General features: G+C 40.1%; 1 protein-coding gene and 1 long non-coding RNA gene across 2 annotated transcripts in view; one reads left to right on the plus strand and one right to left on the minus strand.

Moving 5' to 3' along the window:
* The window catches only part of AKNAD1 (AKNA domain containing 1), a 34,515-nt gene extending 14,508 nt beyond the window's left edge, over positions 1–20,007 (minus strand). The window contains 8 exon segments of the mRNA XM_027096280.1: positions 3,527–3,683; positions 11,431–11,563; position 15,578; positions 16,111–16,173; positions 16,270–16,403; positions 16,406–16,417; positions 16,947–16,986; positions 19,033–20,007. Of these exon segments, the coding sequence (XP_026952081.1) occupies positions 3,527–3,683; positions 11,431–11,563; position 15,578; positions 16,111–16,173; positions 16,270–16,403; positions 16,406–16,417; positions 16,947–16,986; positions 19,033–20,007 (1,515 nt within the window).
* LOC113614621 (uncharacterized) lies at positions 664–26,421 on the plus strand. Its single transcript, XR_003430694.1, has 5 exons — positions 664–970; positions 10,004–10,155; positions 11,419–11,597; positions 12,812–12,953; positions 25,239–26,421. It is a non-coding gene; the product is annotated as an uncharacterized LOC113614621 (long non-coding RNA).
* Positions 26,422–26,888: the final 467 nt, after the last annotated feature.

Genomic DNA, 26,888 nt, shown 5'->3' on the forward strand with positions numbered 1-26,888 from the left:
CTTAAAAAAGCCCCCAATACATGTATGATCCCATTTTTGTAAAAATGTGTATGTGTATCAGAGAAAAAAAAAGACCAGATATACCCTAAAATATTAGCAATGGTTTTTCTGTCAGTGAAATGTTCCTCTGTATACTTTTCTCTATTTTCTGATTTTTTTGCAATAAGCCTGTATCACTTTTATAATTTAAAAAATAATGAGGTTTTTTTTGCTTCATTTTTCCCCTGTGTTTTCTTTTATTACTTCTGGGCCTTCAGGGAGTATCTTCGCACTTCACAGTTAAGGCAGATTTACATTAGCAGAATGTAGGGGGGGTGCCCTCCGCCTGAACTGGGAGACCTGGGATCCAGTGTCTCCTGTCATTTGCACTGGGCAAATCTCTTCACCTTTCTAAGCTTCCAATTTTTCTTCTGCAAAAAGTCTATGCAAACAGCAAAACTCCAAACCAACAGAATTATTGCTGTTTATTGCTTATTATAATTTTGTCATTATTATTTTAGACCCAGGGCTTTTAATCCCAGTATTTCCAATTCCTTTATAATGAAATCATCTCAAAGTGTGGTCCCCAGACCAGCAGCATTGACATCACCTGGGAGCTTGTTAGAAATGCAGAATTGCCGGCTCACCCCAGACCTACCGAATCAAAGCCAGCGTTTCAGGAAGATCTGCAGGTGAGTCCACGGCAGACTGCAGTTGCAGAAGCCCTGATCTAGAACAGGTACTTCAGGCAGGTTTCTCCTGAGTTCTGAAAGAGTGGAGAGGGTTAGCAATACAGGCAGCTCTCACCAGCACTAACACCCAGGGCGCCGGTTAGTATAAGAGCCAAGTGATCTTAATTATGCCAATTTCAGAGTCACGTTCAGCCATACTGGTTGGTTAAAGAGCCAAGGCAATGAACTGAGCAGAGCCAGGATGGGGCTGCAGGACGTTACTCCGGAAGCCGAAGACAACCTCATGGTCATTTGATCTGGTTAGTCTAGTTTTGTTTTTTTTTTAAAAAAAAGCATTTTGAATTTTAGAGTCAGTTCTTGAGCTACCTGGGCGCCCCACTTTGGGGGATTATTTGGGTTTTGTTTAATCTGGTGAAGAGTCACTGGGAATTTAATTTCAGCACTCCTGGGACAGTGGGGCCAAGTGACCACTTGCCCTTTTCCCACCCTCCCTCCCCTGGGCGTCTCTACGGAGAGAGGGCCCCCAAGGAAGCCAGGCTCCCGGAGGTGGAAGCGGTGGTCCAAGTCCACGTCTCCCTTCTCGGACCCTCGGGAGGGGCCCGTCGCTGCCCTCTTTGCTGGGCTGTGGGACCAGCCTGTCAAGTTCCTCGGAAGAGGGGGCCTCCTGTGTCTGTGCCGGTGGGGGGTGGGGGCGGCGCCCTGTCGCCTCTCACCCACATGGCCCCGGCGCCACGCAGGATGGCCAGGATGCTCCTTGGGTAACTGGGGAGCCGCAGAGAGGGACTTGCCATTAGGGCTGCTGTTGCACAGGAGGTGACTCAAAATGGGTTCTCCATTTCCACACCACCCCTAAGGCACCATCACATCCTGCCTGGAGTCCCTTTCCCCGGACTCCTCACTTAGCTACCTCATTCTTATCCCCCAGTACTCAATTCAGATCTCACCTCTGACCCTACCCTCCCACTGTGAGTTACTTTTGGTCATATCCCATCACCTAATTGTCACGGTACCTAACACCCAGATAATGTGCTTACTGTGAGCCAGGCCCTGTTTTAAGTACGTATATTAACTCATTTAAACGTCCTAATAATATCATTAAAATTTCCAAGAAGCTGCCAGGTGAAGCCAATGCTGCTGGTCTGGGGGCCAGCTTTGAGATATTTCATTATAAAGGAATTAGAAATAATGGAATTAAAAACCCCTGGGTCTAAAATGATAATGACAAAATTATAGTAGACATAATAGTTCCGTTGGCTCAGACCTTTACAGTTTGCAAAGACTTTTTGCTAAAGGAGTTGGAAGCTTAGACAGATATTATTATCCTCACTTTATACAGGAGGAAACTGAGGCACGGAGAGTTTATATAACTTTCTTAAGGTCACAAAGCTGATTAATGACAGAGCTCATATTGATATTTGAACCCAGGCAGTCTGGCTTCACAGTCCTAAGGAATGCATTATTACTTGCACCTACATAGCACTTTTAACATTCTGTAATTCCACGTTAATTTTATCTGTTTGTTGTATGTGTCCCTCATGGAAATGTAAGCATCTTGAGGGCAGGTGGTTTGTCTGCCTTGTTTATATTGTATCCCCAATACCTAGAAAAGTGCCTAGCATTTAGCAAGAAATATTTACTGAATGAATGGTTAATACTAGAGGTAGACTCTCTTTTCAGGGCTATTTATCACAAAGTTATAGAGTCCTCATCATCTCACAACAGTTGCTATACACTTGGGGCCAGTTAAGAAGAGCAAACCCAGACCTGAGGGGAGTGCTGAGCAGGAGCCTGGGCTGCCTCACTAGGCTCACTCACACCATGTTGAAGCTAATTTCAGTTCAGGACTAGAGAGAGAACCAGCTGCGAACCTTGGGGATCATTTGTTAAATCCACAGTGGTGCAGAGTTTACTATACTGAGTACTCACTCTATACCAGGCATTCAGTCAGTTGTTCGGGCTACAAAGATGGGTACAAAGGCACAAGGACAAATGAGACATGACGCTATGGGGGCACAGAGGCTGGGATGAAGAATCCTGCCTGGAGTGGGCGGCTATGCATCAAGGTTATATAACTAACCTTCAGAGTTAGTGGGCTAACTCTGAAGATGGGCCTTGAATGAATGGGATTTTGCCAGGCAGGTAAGGGTTTTGAGGAGGCAAACATACTGGTTTGGAAGGGCTAACATTTATATAATCTTCAATATCCTGTCCTAAACTCTGACAAAAACCTATTCAAGTTTTGAATAACAGCCATGGGCTCTGTCTTCAAATACAGTCAATTTAAGGCAATTATCCAGACGATTCCATTTGTCAGAATTTTCATGTATTCTGAAATGTTCTGATAGTTAAGGTTACAAAAAGTACTATAGAAAGACACTGGTAATTGATTTGAATTCCTGGTTTTGCATATGTAGACAATCCAAAAGAATTTAACTTGAGAGAAAGAAAATGTAGAAGTGGACTCATGAGAAATGGTTCTTTCACTGAGTGTGTTATTCTTTATGTAGCAGAAATAGTACAAAACTATTAAGAAGAAAAATTATTTCTCCCAGGCAATCAAGATCTACAAAAAATGTTACTATTCATCCAGAAGAAATAGCTCTTTAGCAGTTCATCAGTTTAAGCTGCATTGTTACATCCTAAACCAATAAGATATTTCAAAAACCAACACTTGAAATAGCTTCTAATTCTTAAAAGCTGGTTCCACTTTATATAATATGATTCATAGGCCTTTGGAAAGTTAAATTTTCATGAAATGTTAAGATAGAATTTAGTGATTCCATTAATTAGGATTCCATAAATACATAAAAACCATTTTTCTTGGCATGAAATTAGGCTGTAGGCTGCTATATTACCTCATTTGAGGATGGAGAGGATGTGGATGACAAGTCATCCAGGTTGATTTGAGAACTCACGGGAAGAGAGACAGCTGAAGTATATTTGCCTTTATTAATTTTCTCTTTAAAATCTTCAAGTAGCATCTCCAACGTGAAGATTTCACCTTCTACTTTTCTAGGTAAATATAAACACACAGGCATCTTATTGAGTATGCAGTCAACATTCTAATTAGTAACAACAGTTCTTGAATATAACATTGATCTACATTTTTAATGCCATCTATCTTCAGACAGGAAGGGTAATGGACACCTTCCCTGACAGGCATCCTGTTTATAGTTGCACTGCAAAGGCCTGGGCTCTAATACTCAATTTTTTCTTCCAGTTTTATTGAGATATAATTGACATACAGCACTGGACAAGTTTAAGGTGTACAACATAATGACGTGACTTACATACAACACGAAATGATTATCACAACAATTTACTGAACATCCATCATCTCATATAGATACAATATTAAAGAAATAAGAAAAAATTTTTTTCCTTGTGATGAGAACTCTTAGGATTTACTCTCAACAACTCTCATATATAACGTACAGTAGTGCTAATTATATTTATCATGTTCTATATTTCTAATTCTCATTTTGTTATTCATTAGCTGTGTATCTTTTGGTAAATCACTTAATCTTTCTGTGCCTCCAATGTCTCAACTATAACATGAGATAACAATATTTTGCTTATCTGGATCTGATTATTTTGAAGTCCCTTACAGTTCTAAGAGCTATGATTCTAGGAAAATAGTGATTTATATCAACTGAAAAAGAACGATATGAAAAATCTGAATAACTTAATTAACAAGCTTGATCCATAGGTATATGTACATATAGGTATATGTGTATATATGTACATGCATATATAAATATATATTTTGCCCCCAAATAATTAATTTTCCTCAAATTCATTAAATTTATAAAAATTTATCTCATATTACTCCACAAAGAAAAATCTCAACAAATTCCAAAACATTAAAAATTATACCAGTTCTTTCCCACTAAGATCAAGAACAAGGCAAAAATATTCCTTCTCACCACTCCTATTCAACATTGTACTTGAAGTCCTAGCTAAAGCAACAAGACAAGAAAAAGAAAGAGAAGGTATACACGTTGGAAAGGAAGAAATAAAATTGTCTTTGTCCACAGATGACATGATCATCTGTGTAGAAAATTAGAATCAACAAAAAAACTTCTGGAACTAATAAGCAATTATAGTGAGGTTGCAAGGTACAAGGTTAATATATGAAAATCAATCACTTTCCTATATTCTTTTTTTTTTTTTTTTTTTTGCAGTATGCAGGCCTCTCACTGTTGTGGCCTCTCCCGTTGTAGAGCACAGGCTCCGGATGTGCAGGCTCAGCGGCCATGGCTCACGGGCCCAGCTGCTCCGTGGCATGCGGGATCTTCCCGGACCGGGGCACGAAACCGTGTCCCCTGCATCAGCAGGCAGACTCTCAACCACTGCACCACCAGGGAAGCCCTCCTATATTCTTTTAAGGAACAAGTGGAATTTGAAGTTTAAAACATAGTACCATTTACATTAAGATCCAAAAAACTTAAATATGCAGGTATAAATCTAAAAAAATATGCACAAGGTCTCTATGAAGAAAATTACAAAACTCTGATGAGTGAAATCAAAGGACTAAATAAATGGAGAGATAGTCCATGTTCATGGATAGGAAGACGCAATATTATCAAAATATCTGTTCTTCCCAACTTGATCTATAGATCCAGTGCAATCCTAGTAAAAATCTCAGCAACTTCTTTTGTAGCTATTAACAAACTGACCCTAAATTTTATATGGGGACTTCCCTGGAGGTCCAGTGGTAAAGAATCTTCCTTCCAATGCAGGGGACTTGGGTTCGATCCCTGGTCAGGGAACTAAGAACCCACATGACGTGGGGCAACTAAGCCCACCACAACTACTGAGCCTACGTGCCTCAACTAGAGAGCCCACATGCCACAACTAGAGAGATAAAACCCACACACCACAACTAGAGAGAAGCCTGTGTCACAATGAAAGATCCCACATGCCGCAACTAAGACCTGATGCAACCAAAAAATAAATAAAATAAATGTTTTAAAAAATAAAGTTTATATGGAGAGACCAAAGAGCAGAATAGACAGCCTACAAATAGACCTACATAAAATTAGTCAACTGATATTTGACAAAGGAGTAAAGGTGATACAACGGAACAAAGATAATCTGTTCAACAAATGGTGCTGGAACAACTGGACATCCATGTGCAAAAAAAAAAATGAATCTAGACACAGACCTTACACTCTTCACAAAAATCAGCCCAAAATAGATCATAGACTGGGAATAGAAGGATCATGTTTATGTATAGAATGAGTTGGGAAATTTTCCCTTTTCTTTTTATGTTCCAGAAGAGTTATTTAAAGTCTTTGTTGAACTCACCCATAGTCCCACTTGGATTTGGTACATTTTGGGGGTTTGACTGTTTACAATCTTTTCTGTTTTTGTCTGGTTATTAGTCTTTTCAGATTTCCTACCTCTTTTTGAGTAGAGTTTAATAATTTATATTTTCCTAGAGATTTGTCCATTTCATCTACATTTTAAACTGTGTTGATATGAAGTTGTCCAATCCCATTTGATCTAAAATTTTTATTCTGATATTTTTCCTTTCTCATTCTTTATGTTATTTATGCTTTTCAGTCAGACTTTCCAGTGGTTTATTTTATAGATATTTTCAAAGAAAATGTTTTATTGATTAAATTATTTTAAACTTCATTTATTTCTCCTTCCTTTTATGAATCTCTTCCTTTTGGGGGGTTTATTTTGATGTTCTTTTTCTGCCTTCCTGGTTTGAATTCTTAGTTTATTGGTTTTGAACTTTCCCCCCAATAAATGCATTTTAAAACTATAAATTTTCTTCAGAGTACTACTTTAGCTACATTACATTGGTTTTCATGTTATTTTCTCATTTATTATTGACTTGTAGATTATTCCTAACCTCCATTTTTATTTCCTATTTAACACAAGAATTATTTAGATGAGTGTTAAAATTTTCTGATTAGATTTTTACTATCTTTTTATTATTAATTTCCAGTGATCAGAGAATGTGAGTGGTATAATTTTTTAATACCTTTTTTTAGAGAAGTTTTAGCTTCTCAGCAAAACTGATAGGAAGATACAGAGATTTCCCATATACCCCCTGCCTCCACACATACATAACCTCCCCCATTATCAACATCCCCACCAGAGTGGTACATTTGTTATAATTAATGAACTTATATTGACACATCATAATCACCCAAAGTCTATAGTTTACATTGGGATTTACTTTTAGTATTGTACATTCTATAGGTTTGAACAAATGTATAATGACATGTGTCCACCTTTATGATATCATACAGAGTATTTTCACTGCCCTAAAAATCCTTTGTACTCTGCCTATTCAACCCTCCCCCCACCCTAACCCCTAGCAACCACTGATCTTTTTGTTTTTGCCCGTTTTGCCTTTTACAGAATGTCACATAATTGGAATCATGCAACATGTAGCCTTTTCAGATTGGCTTCTTTCTTAGTAATATGCATTTAAGTTTCATCCATGTCTTTTCATGACTTGATAGCTCGTTTCTTTTTAGCACAAATAATATTCCATTGTCTGGATAGACCACAGTTAATTAGTGCAGTTCATCTACTGAAGGACATATTGGTTGCTTCCAAGTTTTGATGGTTCTGAATATAGCTGCTTGAAATATCCATGTGCATGTTTTTGGACATAAGTTTTCATCTCCTTTGTGTAAATACCAAGGAGCATGATTGATGGATCATATGGTAAGAGTATATTTAGTTTTGAAAGAAGCTGCCAAACTGTCTTCCAAACTGGCTGTAGCATTTTGCATTCCCACCAGCAATAAAGCAGAGTTCCTATTGCTCTACATCCTCACCAGCATTTGGTGTTTTTAGCATTCCAGATTTTGGGCATTCTAATAGTGTGTAGTGGTATCTCATTGTTGTTTCAATTTGCCATTTCCCTGATGATATATGATGCGGAGCATCTTTTCATATGCTTATTTGCCATCTGTATGTTTTCTTTTGGTGAGGTGTCTGTTAAGATCTTTAGTACATTTTTTAATTGGGTTTTTTTCTTACTGTTGAGTTGTAAGAGTTCTTTGCATATTTTGGATAACAGTCCTTTACGAGAAGTGTCTCATCTTCTCATTCTCTTTACATTGTCTTTTGCAGAGGAGAAGTTTTTAATTTGAAGTCTAGCTTATCAATTATTTCTTTCATGGGTGGTGCCTTTGATGTTGTATCTCAAAAACCATCACCATAACAAAGGTCATCTAGGTATTCTACTATGTTATGTTCTAGGGGTTTTATGATTTTGCCCCCCCAAAAGCACCAAATCCAAGTGGGATTATGGGTGAGTTTACCAAAGACCTTAAGTAACTCTTCTGGAACATAAAAAGAAAGGGGAAATTTTCCCAACTGATTCTATAGATAAACATTAGGATATTTATTAATATATTTCACTAGATTCATAAAGGAGATTAAATAGATTTCTAAACCCCATTTGATTAAACTTTTTCCTAAATTTAAAAATATCTAATTCTAGTAAGCTAGGAATAGATGGAAACTTTCTCGATAAAGCTTATCTACGTGAACCTACAGAAGTCATTATACTTGGAAGAATTCCCAATACCATTAGGAACATGACAAGAATGATTGTTTTCACAAGTATTAGTCAATGTTTTTTGGGAAAACCTAGCAAATGAAATAAAGCAATAAAAAGAAATGTGATATAGAAAAGTTGGTGGGAAGAAAAGATATAATGTATAAATATTTAAGGGGAAAAGTGAAGTTGAGGGGAACTAGTATTTGTTTCTGATTGTCATACCTAAAAACTAAGACAGTCAAACTGAAAATCAACGAAATAGTAAGAACAAGATTGTGTCAGGTAGCCCCGTATAAGTTAAACATACAATTTTCTTTATTTCCTGTATATGGATTAGAGAAAACATCTATTAACAACACACAGAGGGACTTCCCTGGTGGTCCAGCGGTCAAGAATCTGCCTTCCAATGCAGGGGACGCAGGTTCGATCCCTGGTCTGGGAACTAAGATCCCACATGCTGTGGGGCAACTAAGCCTGCGCGCCACAACTACTGAGCCTGCCACGGTCTGGAGCCCATGCATCACAACTAGAGAGCCCACATGCCACAGCTACTGAGCCCGCGTGCTCTAGAGCCCATGCCACAACTAGAGAGAAGCCCACGTGCCGCAACAAAGAGCCCATGCACCACAGTGAAAGATCCCGCATACCGCAAGGAAGATCGCACGTGCTGCAACTAAGACCTGATGCAGCCAAATAAATATTTTTTATAAGGTATGTGTATAATCTTGACTCTTAAAAGAAAACACAGAAAAGGTACAAAATAGCTAAGAACAAATTTGACAAAACATGTAAAATCTACATGAAGAAAACATGCTGGGGATGTTTTCATGGGAATGGGATAGGAATACTCATTGCAAAGATTTTAATTTTTCCTGAACTGATCTGTAAATTCAACAAAATCCTAAACAAAATTCAAATGGAATTTTATTAAAGAAATTTGGTTCCTAAAACTATATTTCTCAATAAAAGTGACTCTATCAATGAAAAAAAAGAAATTTGCTGAGCTGATTATAAAGTTTATTAGTAAGAAGAGTATATAAGAATAGCTAAAGAAAGTTTAAAAGAAGAAACATTTAAAAATATACACTAACCTATAGTAATTTAGAACTATGTGGTTAATGTAGAAATAGAAACAGAACAATGGGGAGGATAGATCCAATCCCATGTACACATGGGGGTTTTGTATATGATAAAAGTGGCTTTTTACCAATGGGGAAAGGCTGCCCTATTCAACGAGTGGTGGGACAAAGATCTAAACCTGGAAAACCAGACTGATAAGTAAAATATAGGAAAATATGTTCTAGTCTGGCAGGCAGAAGGGAATTCATCAGGTGACAAGGGGAGACTGAAAATTTAAAGGAAGTGAAATGATGGAGCGAGGCCTCAAGGTAGCGGGAAGAGATAGGCTCAAGGACCAAGGCTGGAGAGGTTGGAAGGTGAGTGAAGGAAGAAAGAGGAGGTGAAAACATGCAGAACTGGAGGTGGAGAAAAGACATTTCTTGAGGGAATTTGTGATCTTTTCTGTAAAATAGAAGACAAGAGTGTATGCCGATAGTATCAGGGAGGAGGGATTGATGGAGGCAGAACCCCATTTCTTGACTCCTTGGCTTCTGGTGCTAGTGTGTGAAAGAAACAAATGACCATCAGACTACATTCTGACAAACAAGATACATGAAATCCAAACAATATTTTTGAATATTACCTTTCAAAGGCAATAATAAGAAGGTTTTAATAAGAGCACAATAGCTGACTTAAGCAATTAGCCAATTAATTTGCACAATTCTTTCCTTTACAGAAAGCCATCAACAGTAGCCTTTGGACCCATCATTTAGAAGGTTCTCGACACACCACAACCTCAAGGGTTGGATTGGGTTCTGCTCTTTGCCACATTTTGCCCATTTGAGAACAAGAGGAGCTGAGCACACTTTGCTCTGAGGCAGTTCTGAGGTGAGTTTTGGGAGAGGCTGAGTCCTTCCCTTGCCCCAGTGTTGACAGCTTCTCCTGTATATGGGATATAATTGCAGTTGAAACTCTTTTGATTTATACTGGGGCCAGGCGCAGTGTGGGTGTAACTAGGATATAAATAAGGCATTGCATAACTTTGGTCTTAATGCGCACAGAGGCCTGTCTTTAAGACGACTGCCAAAACAAGTGGGATTTCTTGGAAAATAAATATCCTTACTCTATTAGTTTTTAAACAAATAGTGAAAGCATGTGGAGATCCTTTTTTTCCAAGAAAAAAAAGCCTTTGGGGGAAAAAAAATCAATATTAAAACCTCATCCTTGCTGTCTAATTACTCAGTATTGAAATAACAATAGACAGAGATTTCATTCATTTTGAAGAAGTAATATCTCAGGACGCTAGTGCCAAAATATAAACCATTAAAATATTTTGGCATCAAGAATGAATTCGTGTTAAAATGCTATGAATAGAAAGAGCTGAACTTACAAATATTAAGCCTACTAAATGGGTTCTTTAAATTCATCCCAGGAAATTATATGGAAACAATCCTAGCCTTGAGTCCTGGACTACATCTTAAAATTATTTAGATTGGAAAGAGAGGGGCATGGTGGCATCAGAATGGCCAGCTGGAATCTTCATTCGATATGATTGTGCAGCCAAGTTTCTAATGTGAATTAATTCAGGAATCATTTGACTTCAAGCCTTAACATTTTGCCTTTATCAGGATTTGTGGGTCCCTTACCCCAACACTAACCAATGTAACAATGATTCATTCCTGCCTGCTGTCTCTTTGGAATTGTCTGTGCATGAGGAAAAAGAGGGACAGAAAAGAAGAACCAGGCAGGGGAAATAAAGGCAGGAGTGGGATGAAGGAGAGGACAGGACAGGAGGAGCTTGGAGAGGAGAGGGTCCTCTGGGGTTAACACGTGAGCCTTTCTAGAGTTTCTTGTACTCTTCTGAGTCTCAGAACCAATTATAATGACATCCAACAAAATGCAAGGTGGTGGCACAATGTCTCTCCTCCAGGAGACCATTGTTCATTTGGGGCACTCTATCTGGGTCAGTGCCCTGCACAGGACCTTACACATAGCAGGAATTCCGTACTGCTTGTTGCATGGGGTGACACTTATTCAATGGGAGCACAGTTTTTGCTGACCCAAGACCAATGGCTCTCCAAGCACTAAGCCATCAGCCGCATCAGAATCCCACCTGAAGGAGATTACCTCTGACCCTTCCACCTTACACAGTTTAAGCCTCACCTTTCTGGATCAAATTCATCGACAGCTGGGGATTCATGCTTGTGGACTTGCTGTTTCAAAGTCAGATGCTTTTCCTTATTGGCCAGAAACTCCTATTCCAGCAGTTCGAGGTGTCCCTGCATTTTCTCGAGGACTTGTAACAGTGGAGTCACTGGAATCATTCACAGGTAAGCCTGTGTGTGTAGTTGGTTTTCCCCAAAACACAATGAGGATGTACCCCACAGTAGTGTCAAAACAAAGCCATCATCCTTCTCCTGGCAATTGTTTTGTTTCAGAGTCTGACATCTAAAATATAGACAACCCAAGACCCATCTCAGCATTTATGACACCTCATAGCACATAGCTGAAAACTATGGTCACTTCTGATTTCTCTCCTAGAACGCACTTGGAGGTGTTTAAATTTTTATTAATGGGACATTCATAATCCTACATATTTGCAGAATAATTTTTAGCTCATAGAGCACTTTTCCATTCATTATCTTATTTAATCCATGCATCAATGTTGTAAACGTGGCAAAGTAGATTTATTATCCCAGTTTTATAGAGGAGGAAACTGGGGCTCTAGGAAGTATGTCAGAAGTCACATAGATATTAGAAAAGAACTGAAGTTAGAGGACCTGGGATTGAATCTGTGGCACTTGGGGGATGAAATGGGGAAGGAACATCGGGAAGTTTAGTCAAAAACTTCAAATGGGTCTTCCAGATGTAGCCTCATGCAGATGAATGTTTAAACTGTACAGGTCAGGGTCTTATCTCGATGCACAGAGGCTGCAGCCCTGCAGCCCCAGTCACTAAACATTCCCTGAGCACTGCCCATGTTTGGTCCTGGGCCAAAAGTGTGAGAGACACAAAAGCTGTATCAGGCACAGTCCCTAGTCTCAGGGATTTTATTCCAGTTGGGAAAACAGACTGTGGGATGGAATACTTTGCTATGGCTCAATGGAAGAAGTGAGACTTAAGTCAGGCTTAAAGGACTCAAGAGGGCTTGGATCAGGCAGTATCCGTGAAAATGGAGAGGAAAGGATGAATTGGAGAGATATTGCCAAAGGCAAGAATACTGCATCATGGGATTACAGAATCGGACACACCAGGGTTCAAGTTCAGACTGTCACCTACTAATTGTATGATTTTAGTCACCTTGAACTCTAAGTTTCAGTTTTCTGATTTGAGATAATAGCCCTCACCTCATATTGTAAAAATTAAATGAGATAATGCTTAGTGCCAGGAGCATAGTACACCCTCAATAGATGGTAGCTCTCATCTTCATTGTTATTAGTTCTTACTATTATTAAAATAAACAAACAAGTTTAGAAGCATACTGGCTATACAGGTATAAAAAATGGCAAGTGTGGTAGATGTTTTCCATTTCTCCTCACCCCAGATCCACCCTCCAACTTTCTCCGTGCCCCAGCCAGGAGGCTGGCCTTCAATGCACTGTATCAATAGGCTCCCATGCCTCTGGCTTTGGTTGATTTCAGCCAATGGAAGACAACAGCAGGAGAGAGGAACTGAAGAAGGATGAGGTAGGGTCTTTATTTCCTTGGTTTCCTCCTGTCTGTATCATCATGGATTGGCTGTGTCTCTATCAAAAGCCGCAGAACTTGTCAGCTACCCCTACAGCTACTGCTACTCTTGTTATGCTCCATTATCTGCTCTTCCTCCGTCCCTCTGCCCCACTGTTCCTTCCATGAGATGCTTTCTATCCCTTATTGGTTTCCCTTAACCTTGCCCATGCTTTTGTAAAATAATGCCTTACTAAGCTCTCCTCAGTAACTCCACTGGAGTAAGCCTTCTTGTTCTTGCCAGGACCCTGACTGATACTATAAATATCACAGACAACACTCAAAGGTTTCTACTGTGGGAGGTGGGAAGAATGTGAACCCCCTGATGAAACTGAGGAATTTGGAAAGGCTAACAAGTTTGAATGAAGGTGTCAATGTTGGGCAAGGTAGAATTTTTGGTAAGAGTGGGAGATCCAAAGGAAGATCAACACAAACATTTGGAGCTCCAGATGAGAAGTGAGGACTAGTAATTTAGGAATTGGTAGCATGAAAATGGTGGTTAAAGCCATGAGAAGGAATTAGGTATTCAAAGGAAAGAGAAAAGTGAAGCAAGCCAATTATGAATTATAATTTGGGATCTTGGAATTTTAATTGTGTTCAGAAGAAGATAGGGCATAGTTTTCTTGCCATAAATGTACCTCATTTAACTCTCTTAACTAAGATAGGCAGACATGCTACATGTCTAAGCTTGTACAATCAACACATAGAACCAGGATGTTTGCTGCAAAATCCAAAAGCTTTCTCCGTGTGCTGCTCACCCTGAGAAAGTTAGTTTTAGCCCTGTCTGGCCTTCCTTCACTGAACCAGATGGGCCCGGAATTAAGGAGTCACCTTCCTAAGGAGTCACCTCTCTCCTCTTCTCTCAGTCCCGACACGAATCCCCACATACCCTCTAACATAGGAAGAAACTTCCTGAAACTTCCTCAAGAAGGCTAATGCCTTGAACCAGTTTCCTCTGCTTTGCTTGGCCTTTTAAAACTTTATGTTCTCCCAGTTTCTGAAAGCCTGGGTTTTAGGAGATCTCCTTTATCATTCACTCCTTAACTCCTGCAATCTGGCTTCTGTAGAACCACCACTTCATTGAAATCAGGGTTGCCAAGCTCCCTCATGACCTCTCAGTTGCCAAATCCAATGCACATTTTGCTTACCTTCCTTACTTGAAGATTTGATGGTGTGGCCCACTCCCTCTTTCTCAAAACCCTCTTTTCTCTTGGCTTCTATAGCTCTGCCCCTTCCAGGTCTGCCTCGACCGTTTGAGTCTCTCCTCATCGATCTCCTTTGAGGACCCCTCTTCTTTTACCTGCCCCTGGTTCTGCTTCCTATGATCCTATCTTTGGATTTCTTCACTGCTTACTCTGCGTGTTTGCCTGAGCAATCGCCTATACCCCACAGCTTCAACATAAAACTATACCCAAATTTACATTTCTGGCCCAAACAACTCCTCTGAGCTTCAGATCCATTGCTCTAATTGCCTACTGGACCTCTCCAATTGGATGTCTTATGGGTACCTCAAAATGTCCCAAACTGAATGTGACATCTGGCCTCCTGCCTACCTGGCACACCCATTCTGAACTGGATCCTCCACTTTTATTCCTGACCTTGGTTACCCAAGCTAGAAATCTGGAATGCATCCAAGCCTCCTCTCTTCTTTACCTGGTTCAATCTGCCGCCACTTCCTTAAACTCTTGGATTTGTGCCCTCTCCATCCTCACTGCCAGCCTTGCTTTAGGACTTCATATAACTTGTTACCTGGATTATGGCTTTCTAGCCGATCTCTGTCCCTACAGTCTTGCCCCCATGGTGCTTGCTGTTTCTCAGCTTTGAATCCTCCAGTGTTGCCCCATCACTCCACCTCAGGATGAAATTAATCTAAGCTCCTTAGCGTGGTGTAAAGGCTTTTCATGATGTAGTCCTTATCTACCTCTCCAGTCTCCTCCCTTCCCCCTGAGCTCCATCTGGTCAATTACACCGCCACACAGTTCCTCACACTCTCAGCACTGTGCCACTGCACCTGCTGATTCCTTTTCCTGGAATACACCTTTGCCCTTACTCTGCCATATTCTTCCTACATGCCCAGCTCAGAAGTCCCTTCCAGGAAGCCTTCTAAAGTACCGTCTCACTGGCAAGGGTGAGCCTCTTCAGTGCTGCCATTAGTATCATATGTAACCTTTCCCAAGCTGCATGTTACTTGTTGATTTACTGGTCTGTTCCTAGGAGACGATAAGTCGCTTGAAAAAGAAGTGTTTCTTCATCTCCAAATTCCTAATGCCTGATACAGAGTCTGAGTCATAGGAAGTACCCCACAAATGCTGTCAAATGAATGTATGAGTTATTTAATTACTATGGTGAAAGAATAATGAACTGTGTCTCAACATTTGCCTCCTCCTAGTTTTTGTCTATACTGTTTGGTTTCTGAAGCACAGACTGCCCTGAGCTTTGCTCGTGTCCTTTATGTCAGGACTTCTGGCCATCTGTCCTGCTGCTGACCCAGTGGCCTAAACTACATCTTCAACTTCACACATCCCTGGTTCTAGTAGTCTCAGCTTTTTGCCCCACTGCCATGCTTCACCCCCACTTCCCACGACCCTGACGCTGATGAACAAGGCTATGGTTACAACATAAATTAATGATTTGATTAAATGCAACAACAAGCAAGGATGTGAAAGTCAAAGGTTTTGATCTGAAGAGCATGGCTTCAAGATTAATTTTAAGTTTTCAAAGTTTTACATATTGAGTTGCCAGATACTGGTGATTTTTGTAGCCTGTATCCCCCAGGACCCATCAAATCTGGATGTGCTTGCCCTTTACAACAGCTGACATATTATTCTCTTGAACTTACCATGGTCTCATATTTATTATGGGATGACTGCTGAGGAAAGACAGCCATAAGTAATAGATCCCCTGAGAAGGAGAAAGGGCTAAATACATATAGAAACAGAAAGCTCTAAGCTCTTTTAGTCCCTGTAACACAAAGATAGTTTCATCTTCAGCAAAGCATTTCTTATCAGAGCATTTCTATTCCCACCAATGTAGAGAAAACATGATACTATAAAGTCATTTGTATTTTCCCATGTCAAATTCCCTAAAAAGATTTTTAAAACTTGATAAAATTTATTACCAGCCTCCTATCTTGCAAATGATAGGGAGAATCCTGTGCTATGCTTTTGGAAAATTCTTGTACCTGCAGTGAAAAAATGCAATATTTCGTTAAGGGCATAGTGTCTTATGTTTGAATTTGGTTATTTCTATCTTTCATAATAAGCTTTAAAAGTATTACTTTAGTCTTCAGTTGATCAGTCTGTTCTTTTAACTTCTGACACATCTGTTTCCCTTGGGATATCGTGTGAAATGTGTAAGAAGAACTTGAGGAAGGGTCTTTCTGAGAAGTCAATGGCATCTTAGAGAGATTGTCTCAGATTCTATTCCTATGTAAGAAAGAATAAGTTTTGGTTACCATTCATCTCAGCTGCACTGCAGTTTTATTAAGTACAGAAAACAGAAGTCTGTGGCAATCACTACCAATCACTATTTAAAAAAAATTTTTTTTTTCAAAATGTATATCTAAATCAAAGAGGTTTAAAAATGCTGGTACTGGGACTGCCCTGGTGGACCAGTGGTTAAGAATCTGCCTGCCAGTGCAGGGGACATGGGTTGGATCCCTGGTCCTGGAGGATCCCACATGCCTTGGAGGAACTAAGCCTGTGTGCCACAACTACTGAGCCTGCGCTCTAGAGCCTGCGAGCTGCAACTACTGAGCCCACGTACTGCAACTACTGAAGCCTGTGCGCCTAGAGCCTGTGCTCCACAACAAGAAAAGCCATCACAATGAGAAGTCCAAGCACCACAGCGAAGGGTAGCCCCCGCTCACCACAACTAGGGAAAGCCCACGCACAGCAATGAAGGCCCAATGCAGCCAAAAATTAAATAAATAAATATTTTTTAAAATGCTAGTACCTGCAAGATGTTCTTGGTGGATGTGTACCATGGGCTCCATCTGCGCATTTAAAGGATAAGAAAACGTGACTGTTGATAGTGATCATGACGCCATTACTCAGTATGACTCGATGTGTTCTGGTCATCATGGAGGCCACCCAGTTGTGTCAAGAGCTGGGCCCCTGATGCCAAGGTTAAATTCCACTCTGACACTTATCTGCCAGGTGACCCAGAGCAATTACTTCATCATTGTAAACCTCAAATTCCTCAACAGTAAAATGGGGATAGTAATAGAACCTACCTCATAGTGTTGTGATGAGAATTAAATGTTACCATAGTATCTGTCATATGGTAAGCGTTTATGTTAGCTTGTTACTACTATCATGTTTGTTACTATTACGAGGAATACTCACATATTTCTCCTACAGCTAGACCATAGGTTCCACAAAGGACCGTTGTTGATCTCGTCACCGGCTCTATTGCTGGCGCTCTCACTAACACTCAGACACATGGTAGCCACACTCCAGAGAACAATAACAGTAAGCGTTAAGTTCCAAAATGTGTCAAGATAGTGATTGTTCACACAGCCCTTTTCTACTCACCACAGGCTAACTGGATAAGAGTTCAGATTTCGGAGTGATTCACCTTGAGGGTCTTCCCATTGTTCCCAACACACACAGCTCACAAACACGCTAGTGCCAGAGACCTACTGTAGTGGTCAAACTAGACTGTGGTTATTACGAATATCTCAATTATATGGTGGCTGTGGAACCTATAGAGTCCAGTTCTCCAACCTGAACTGACAGGACGAGAGAAAATCAGACACCTGACTTCAGGCTCCCATTGCCAGAGACAGATGAACTTGATATTCATTCTGCCCCTACTAACCACAGGGCACTGAGAACTGTGCCCACCGAGGGGTGTTCTCCTGCAAGCAGAATGAGGAAAGTGGAGACTTCCCAGTGTCACAGGGGTGCAGATTTCTCCATGACTGAGAGAAGCGTCCCAGTCGAGGCCAGGTGGGCTGCTGGCTCCCGGTATGTGTGTATGTGTGTGTGTGTCAGGGGTGGGGGCTTCTGCTCAAACTCCCCAGAACGTTCAGCTGAAAGGGAAGGCAGCTGAAGCATAAAGAGGTGGAAATGGAAATAGGCAGAGAACGTTCAGTCAGGGGGCCCCTCATAGAATGCTTAAAGGAAAGATCATACAGTCCTGGCAAAGTGCCAGAGAGCTACAGTGTTTACTTTGATCATTACTGTGAACTTACCTAACCATTGAACCTCAAACAATCAATGAGATCCTGAGCCTCAGCATGCTGGGAAGGTGGGTGGAAGGATGGGAAGATGCAGAAAGGGGAAATAGTGTAAAGTAAACATTAGCAAAATTTTGTACTAAATAGTTACCAATATAACAATCTTGAAGCGTGTTATTAAAGATCTTAATTCAGTCCAATTGAGCATTCATAACCAAGGACATAATATGTGCAAACAGAAGGCTAGGCCTCTGGGGGAACTTGGGCAAAGGAAAGATGGAGACGAGGTGGCTGCCTCCAGAGTCTTCAAATCTAGTGGAAGGAACAGATGTTTCTAAATCGTTAGGATCCAAAGCGGGCTGAGATAAATGCTCTGACAGAACACTAAACAAACAAGGATGGGAAAGACTGTGACTAGGGGGTTCTGAGAAGTCCTGTGGCCAGTGGGGAATTGAAGGAGGCCATGAAAATGAGCAGGTCTGTGGTAAGCAGAGGTGGGATGTTCCACGTAAGGCAGGATCTCAGAGAGGGCAGGGCCAGCCAGGTACCTAAGGATGACTCCTGGGGTGGGAGGGGGGAGTTTAGTTTAGAAGAGTAGGATGACATGAAAAACAGGGAAACGCAAATTCCAGGTTGAAGAACTTGGATTTTATTCTATTATGTGTTGTTGTTAGTTCAGCCCCTGATTCTTCTCAGGAGAAGACCCACTGAGCTTCTGAGAGGTCAAGGTATTGGGCCAGAACTAGAACCCAGAACCTCAGACCTACACCTCAGTTCTATGCACCCTCCAGAGACCCACACTGATATAGATGAGTAGCGGCCCTGCTTATATGTTTGCTGGAGACAGCTTTCACTTACCTCTATCTGTTGTGAAGTTTCAGGAGTTTTCCATTTCTGCTCTTGTTTTTCAACACCGTTTGATCTAGACATGCTTTCTGAAATATCTTGCACAATAGCTGACTTATCTCTCAATTTAGGAGAAAAGCTGGCTTGTTTATCAGTTGTAAGTGGTTTGTCAGTTATGTTATTTTTAGGAGCAACCTTAGAGGAATCAGAGAACCAGTAATGAACTTGACCTTGGCCATATTTGAACCTGTTGCCTGAACTTGCTTTTTCAGCCTGCTGTTTCTGGGGTGTCTGCCCTTGGCAACTTTTTTCTTTATCACCTGGACTCTTGATTTTAGTTAGAAAATTTGAATTTTCCTGATGGTTGCTTTCTCCAGCAGCGACCGGATCTTCTAAATCAGAGGTGTTTTCTTCTGTCGTGGTTGGCAAACACCTGGGCTTATTGCTGTTTTCACCATCGCTTTTGGAGTTGAGTTGGTCAGTGAGTTCCGAGGTTTGCTCTGTTGGCCAAGAATTCGTAACATGCTGCAAAATAATATTTTTAATAATAGCTCCGTCAAAACTGTCAGCATTAGAGATCTCTGGGAGAGTTTCACAATTAATGCCTTGACCTTTTGAGAATTCCTCTTTGCAAACATGATGGAGTAAAATATCAGGAATGTTTGACTTTGAAGGGTCTCCTTGGTTAGATGGAATATGAAGATTTATGGTGCATTGATTCTCTTTATTATATTTTTTGCTGACAGCATTTTCAGTTGTTTTATCCAAAGTCATGGCCATATCTGCCTTTCTGCAAGTCTCTCTATGTGTAGCCTTTTCTTGAAGGTCCTCTTCTGTTAAATTCGTTTGATTTGAGACATCAAGGATGTCATATTTTGAGGTAAAATTGTAATCGTTGTACATCTGAATTTGGGAGAAGTCCCCATCATAAGGCAAATCCTCCCGTTTCTTAGAAGTTGCATCTTCCGAGAAATCGGCTTCATCCATGTATGTGCGGCTTGACCTCCTTTATCGGTTGCTGCCTGGTCTTGATGTTCTTAATTGTAGCAACAGACCTTCTGGTTTTCATTGATTGTCTTCGTTGTGTGTCTTAGTCCGTGCAAAACAAAAAGAGCCTCATTTTAAATATAATTTATTTAACGTATGAAACCATGCTTATCCTAGTGTCTATGCCGGAACAAAACGGATGCTTTTCGTTTAGAGAAATGCAGTTATAAACATGAAGGCAGGAAGCACAGCCAAGAGTAACTCATCCTAAAGCCTACATGAACATAATCAGTGGTATATAAGCAAAGAATTAGAAAGGAGGGGGGCTAAATTTTTTATTCATTAAAATTTGAGGGAGACATTAGTCTCTAGTTAATGACCAAATATTTACCAACTTCTCTTAGGAAGTACTATTTGAAATTTGTTCTCCCCAAATAGGAGCTTGGAATGCAAGTAAAGGATTGATTTTTTTTTTTAAGTACCACGGCTGTCACTTGTCCACACATCACTGATGGGCCTCTTTGTGTGGCACTGAAAGCAGACTCAACTCAAACAAACCACCAGCCTACTCTGTTCTGGTGCTTTTTCATTTGTCCTCCCAGACATTCTGGTCCCCTTCTTCTGATTTTCCCTTGTATATTGGAGAAAGGCAGAGAAGGACTGACAGAAATATGAGCAAGGAACCAAAAGGTCTTTTGAACACCCAGAGGCCAATCTGCCATCAAGCATCCCTCTTCTGATTAGAACCCAGGCAGAACCCAGTTCAAGAGGCTGCCTTGCTCTGAGCAGTCCTGTCAAGCTGCCACAGTCTGGTGGTAGCAGCGTGTCTCAGCGATACTCCTGAAAATGTTCAGAGCAAAACCAGCTGCCATTTGGTAAGAGTCTTTTATTCTTTTAAATAAAATTTAAAGCATCCATTTAGATATCGCTTCTTGATTTGCAAACTTTTGGGACAACTTTTTAGAAGTAGTATAATTACCTCCAGTTTTAAGGGAGTAACTGAGGCTCTGACTCAACCAAGGGACCCACAACCACTGGCTGGCCTCCCTTGCCCATATAATGATGGGGTTGGATGAACAGATCTCTGAGGGCCTCTTCCCCATCTAAATTTTTATGAGTCTGTGGACTTCTGCTTTATTATATAACCTAAAAAGCTAAAGCAATATGTTTGACAAAAAAAGTAAGATTAATTCTCCAAGCAAAAAATAGAGTAAACACTAAATGTGGTAAAGATATCTATAAAACATTGTACAAAAATTTGAATTTATAGATATATGCCAATGTTAGAGAACTCAAAAAAAATATTTTGTTTAAAGTGAGGGGAGAAAGAGAGAAGAAAAAGAAGAATTATCGTCATCATCATCACTGCAGGATTACTTTACCAGTCTAATATTTACTGTAAAGTGAGGTACATGAACAAAATTACAGGCTACTCCAACTGAACGTGAAGAACAAGGGAAATGCTTCCCAGGAAAGTCAAAAGCACAGAGGGGAAGCAGGCGTTGGGAGACCTGGATTTGAATTCCGGCTTTTCCACTCTTTAGCTCTGTGCCATCAGGCAAGTTCCTTAACTTTTCGGAGTCTTAGTTTCCTCTTCTGAAAAATAGGAATAATAATACCTAGCTCACAGGATTGCTAGATGAACATGAGATAAGCGATCTAAAGCTCCTGGCACAGTGCTCAGCACAGAGTGAGCAAACAATTATGGTAGCTTAAAAATGAGAAAAACAGTCTCAGTGTTGGAGTGCTGAAGAACGCCCAGGTATGGAAGGCTAGGTACTCTTTATCTGTGGGATATTTACAGGATAAAGGAATAAATGGCATATATGAGACATGATCTCTATAGGAGCCTTAAAACTACTTTAAAAATCTACCTGGAAATGAATTTATTGTTTGATCGTGAAAACTATCACCAAATAATTTTAGATAAAACATTGTCTGGGCTTCCCTGGTGGCGCAGTGGTTGGGAGTCTGCCTGCCAATGCAGGGGACGCGGGTTCGTGCCCCCGTCCGGGAAGATCCCACGTGCCACGGAGCGGCTGGGCCCGTGAGTCATGGTCGCTGAGCCTGCGCGTCCGGAGCCTGTGCCCCGCAACGGGAGAGGCCACAGCAGTGAGAGGCCCGCGTACCGCAAAAACAAAACAAAAAACATTATCTAAGTTGTCCAAATGGCCAACAGGTACATGAAAAGATACTCAACATTGCTAATCATCAGGGAAATGCATATTGAAACTATAATGAGCTATCACCTCACACCTGTTAGAATGGCCATCATCAAGAAGAAAAGAAATAACAAATGTTGGCGAGGATGTGGAGAAAAGGGAACCCTTGTACACTGTTGGTGCAGCCACTATGGAAAACAATATGAAAGTTCTTCAGAAAATTAAAAATAGATTTACCATATGATCCAGCAATTCCACTTCTGGATATATACCCAAATGAAATGAAAACAGGATATCAATAAGATACCTGCACTCCCATGTTTATTGCATCATTGTTCACAATAGCCAAGGCATGGAAACAACCTAAGTGCCCATCAATGGATGAATGGATAAAGAAGATGTCATATATATACATTCTTATTCATATTCTTTTCCATTATGGTTTATCACAGGATATTGAATATAGTTCCCTGTGCTATACAGTAGGACCTTGTTGTTTATCCATTCCACATGTAATAGTTTGCATCTGCTAATCCCAAACTCCCAATTCATTCCTCCCCCTTGGCAGCACAAGTCTGTTCTCGATGTCTGTGTGCCTGTTTCTGTTTCATAGATAAGTTCACTGGTGTCATATTTTAGATTTCACATATAAGTGGTATCATATGGTATTTGTCTTACTCTTTCTGACTTACTTCACTTAGTATGATAATCTCTAGGGCCATCCATGTCACTGCAAACGGCATTGTTTCATTCTTTTTTATGGCTGAGTAGTATTCCACTGTATATATGTACCACATCTTCTTTATCCATTCATCTGTCAACGGACATTTAGGTTGTTTCCATGTCATGGCTATTGTAAATAGTGCTGCAATGAACATTGGGGTGCATTTATGGAAGTTATCATATATATATTATGAGAAAGAAGGACATCCTGCCATTTACCATAACATTAATGGACCTTAAGCACATTGTGCTAAGTGAAATAAGTCAGAGAAAGACAAGTACTGTATGGTATAACTTATATGTGGAATCTAAAAAAAGCTAAACGCATAAAAACAGAGAGTAGAATAGTGGTTACCAGGGGATGGAGGGTGGGGGGATAAGACAGATGTTGTTTAAGGGTACAGACTTGCAACGAGCAGTGAATAAACCCTAGAGATCTAAAGCACAGCATGATGAGTATAGACAACAATATTGTATTATAATCATCAAACGTTCTAAGAGACTAGAACTTAAGTATCCCAACCACTAAAAAAATGATAATTATGTAACATGATAGAGGTCTAATTATCACTAAAATGGTAATCATATTACAATATGTAAATGGATCAAATTAACATGTTGTATACCTTAAAATTACACCTTGTTATATGTCAAATATATTTTAATTTTTTAAAGTTGTCTAATTTTTGAGGGGAAAAAGCATCTTTAAATGCCTACAGAGAAAAGAGAAAAGAAAGATGAATTCTAGTTTTGCAGGACTTTTAATGACCCAAGCTATAGCCTGAAACTCATCCTCAAGCCTTCTTTGTATCTTGAGATACTCATTGCTGAGCAGTTCTTGCTATGGAAGCCCTTCTTGCTATGGAAGAAAAGACCCTTTGTTAGCCAGATTCTAATTTCTAAAATATCATTCTGTTTAAACTGATAAAATTTAATTTTTGCCATGACTCTTAAGAAAAAGAAAAAAGAGCAACCACCAAGACAAGGTAGAAGCTTGAGGAACGCTCTCATTACACACAGGAAAACAGCTTCTGTTATTATTATAGTTATTTTTGTGTGTGATTGCAAGATATTAAAAGGATTTTTTCTGCTAAAGGACAAGCTACAGCCTTAGAATCATCATGGGCCCCTTACAGGTAGCTAGAAGCAACTAGACCATCTTCCCATACCAATACTCAGCTCCATCTTAGAATCCAAAGGTGAATCCTAAGAGGTTCCAGTCAGAACCCAACAGAACTTTTCTATAGAACCCAATTTGATTTACTGAGTTCAGGTGAACATATGTGGGGCCATGACTGCTTTTGCAGCTGTCCTGATCATTACGTGCTCAGCAGCAGCTCACAAATCACCCTGAGAGTGAATACTTTGAGCAAAAGAGGTCAGCACATCACAGCGACCTGGCCCTCTGGAAACAGTTCAGTCTGGGCCCCAAATAGGGATGAACAGCAAAGTGCTCACCATGCTGACCTCTATCCCCTGTGTAGTTTACTTTATTATGAAGTCCAAATTTGGTGCTGAGGTGCTGGCCTAACCTCACTAATATGCCTAGTTTAAGAGAAGAAAATAACCATGGCTGGGATGACTGCAAATCTGATGGATTCAACTAAGAATGTCTATAGATGGATAAACCAAAACTCCTTGGTGGTTGGAGACCAAAGATGGTCAGCGAATCATTGTTTCTGGCTGGTAGGTGATGTTTGTTCTATCTACCAGGCCCATTTAGTGGTAATACAGATGTAATATATGATGTTATGTATCAGAGGACTCTTTCCATATTCAAAGGAAAACTGTGGGGCTGTGTGCCTGTGACAGTCTCTTAGCCTCATCCCCAATACCCTCTCTTCTGTGTTTAGATCTCTGCTAGACTCCAACAGGGTGCACCTGGCCCCGAGGCAGAGGAGAAAACAGGCGTTGTTGCCACCAACGCTTCCCTGCCTCCTTCCACTAAAGAACTTAACACTCAGGTCCTGAACCCCACTCTTCTAAGATCAACCCTACCTTCTGTAATGATAATAGGAGTTGACTGTTGGAAACAATGATTCAACAATCCAAAATCTTCTTACTCCTTTTTGTGTGTGTCATTAAGAATGTGACTAGATTACAGTTAGGAACTTCAAATACATGATCCAATGATATTTCTTGCCCATAAACCAATATGCTCTAAGTCTTCAACCAACACATGCTGCAGTCAACACGAAGAGATAAAACGACAGCGGTAGCAATAGAAACTCACCTCCATCTTGGGGTCTCTGAACATCAAGGAGTAAACTGGTTGAAGGACCTTGAAATACAGATGAGCAATCCTGTCATTCTAAATCATCTTTCTTTTTTTTTTTTTTTTAATAGTTGGAAGTTGGCTGCAATTGAATAATAGAGCAAAACCTGATCATGCTGTGCCTGCTTCTTCTGGGTAGCTTTGACTGTAAGAAATCAGCTTTGAAGACTACATAGGGAACCTCTGATGTGATCTAAACTTGTCTTTTTTTTGTTGCTTTTGTTGTTCTTTTAAGAGCCTTCAAAAATACTGACTTTGACTCTGTTTTAATTTTCAAATTCTCTCCCTCTGTTCCTAGCTCAAGATTTCTATTTACCCATGAAAGCAAATAGGAGATGGCTCAGAGTAGTATATCCCAGGCCACGCCCAGAGGTCAGGTAGTCATGGATTTTGTATCCAGTGTATGGTGTTTCTAGATTAAAATATGTTCAGAGGTAATGTGATAGAAGGCTCCCTCTGCAATGACTGCATTTGATTACGCTCTGGTAATTCTATCAGCTAACTCTATCTCAGAAATGTAGGGTGCCCACAAATGCAGTGTCTGTGACTGTAACCACACACCATTCAGGGCGACGGTCTGGCTTCATCCAGCTATTGTTGAGTGGCAGTAGGAAGACACTGTGAAGGAGCAACAAACCAATCCAATCCTCCCTGGAGAGCCGATAGATGTATTATTCATAGTCAGTCTTAGCAATGTAGGCCTTCCATGAGTGTACGCAAATTTGATGACCAGCTGCTACAAGTTATCTACCCTGAAACTGTTTTAAAAGAACAAAAAATTTTTTTGAGACTGAGTAAACTAGTGTATGGAGAAGCTTCCTCTTGGTGTTTTACCAGCAGCCTTTGCTTACTTTCCTTGCCCTTTGGTGGTCAGTGCTGTCCTTTTATCCAATTTTCCCACTGACATAGCCAGGTAATCATCATAGATTGTTGGATTTGTATGGTAAACAATGGACCTTTGCTGTGCTTTGGGAACGTTTAGAAAACTCTTACCAGTTGATTTTCTAAAAATAATACTTACCACAAATTTCAAAACACGCTTGATTTAAAGAAGTATAATACCTCATCCTTTCCCTAAACTTTCTAGCTTAAGTTTGGCAACCTCTGCCTAGAGATAAGAAGGGCCAGAATATTTTAGGAAAATTCTTTCTCTTTTGTTTAAAGACTTGCCCTTCTTTCCCTCACGTTTTACCTCCTGTCTAAAGGAAGAACATTGACTTGAAATTATCAATAAATGTTTCAAAGAATAAAATGTCAAATATATTGTACACCAATGCCTGATCTATGCTCCTCAAAGTGATTTCTGAACGTTATGATTTTGGTAAAAAGTCTAACCTTGCATTAGAAAAAACATCTAAAGGATGAATCCCCAAATCTCTATGTGGTAGGATTACAGGTAAATTTTATTTTATTATTAGAGCTGTCCCTTCATTTATTAAACAGATATTTATTGAAAATTCCTAGTAGGTGCAAAACACTATGCTAGGTCGTGGACTGAAAAGGAAATATAGAAAATGGTTAGGCGTGTAGATTTTGGTGCCAGACTGAGTTTGTAGCTAGACTCTGTTACATTAGCTGCACAACTCTGGACAAGTTACTTAACTTCTCTGTTCTTCAGTTCGTCCATCTGTAAAAAGGTGACATTAATAGCACAGATAGCGTTGTGAGGATCATGGGAGTTGTTTTTTAAAATCATCACTTATATAGTACTTACTATGTGC

This window comes from Aethalodelphis obliquidens, unplaced genomic scaffold, assembly GCF_003676395.1.
Source record: "Aethalodelphis obliquidens isolate GAN/ISIS:26980383/991018 unplaced genomic scaffold, ASM367639v1 scaffold100, whole genome shotgun sequence".
NCBI lineage: Eukaryota > Metazoa > Chordata > Mammalia > Artiodactyla > Delphinidae > Aethalodelphis > Aethalodelphis obliquidens.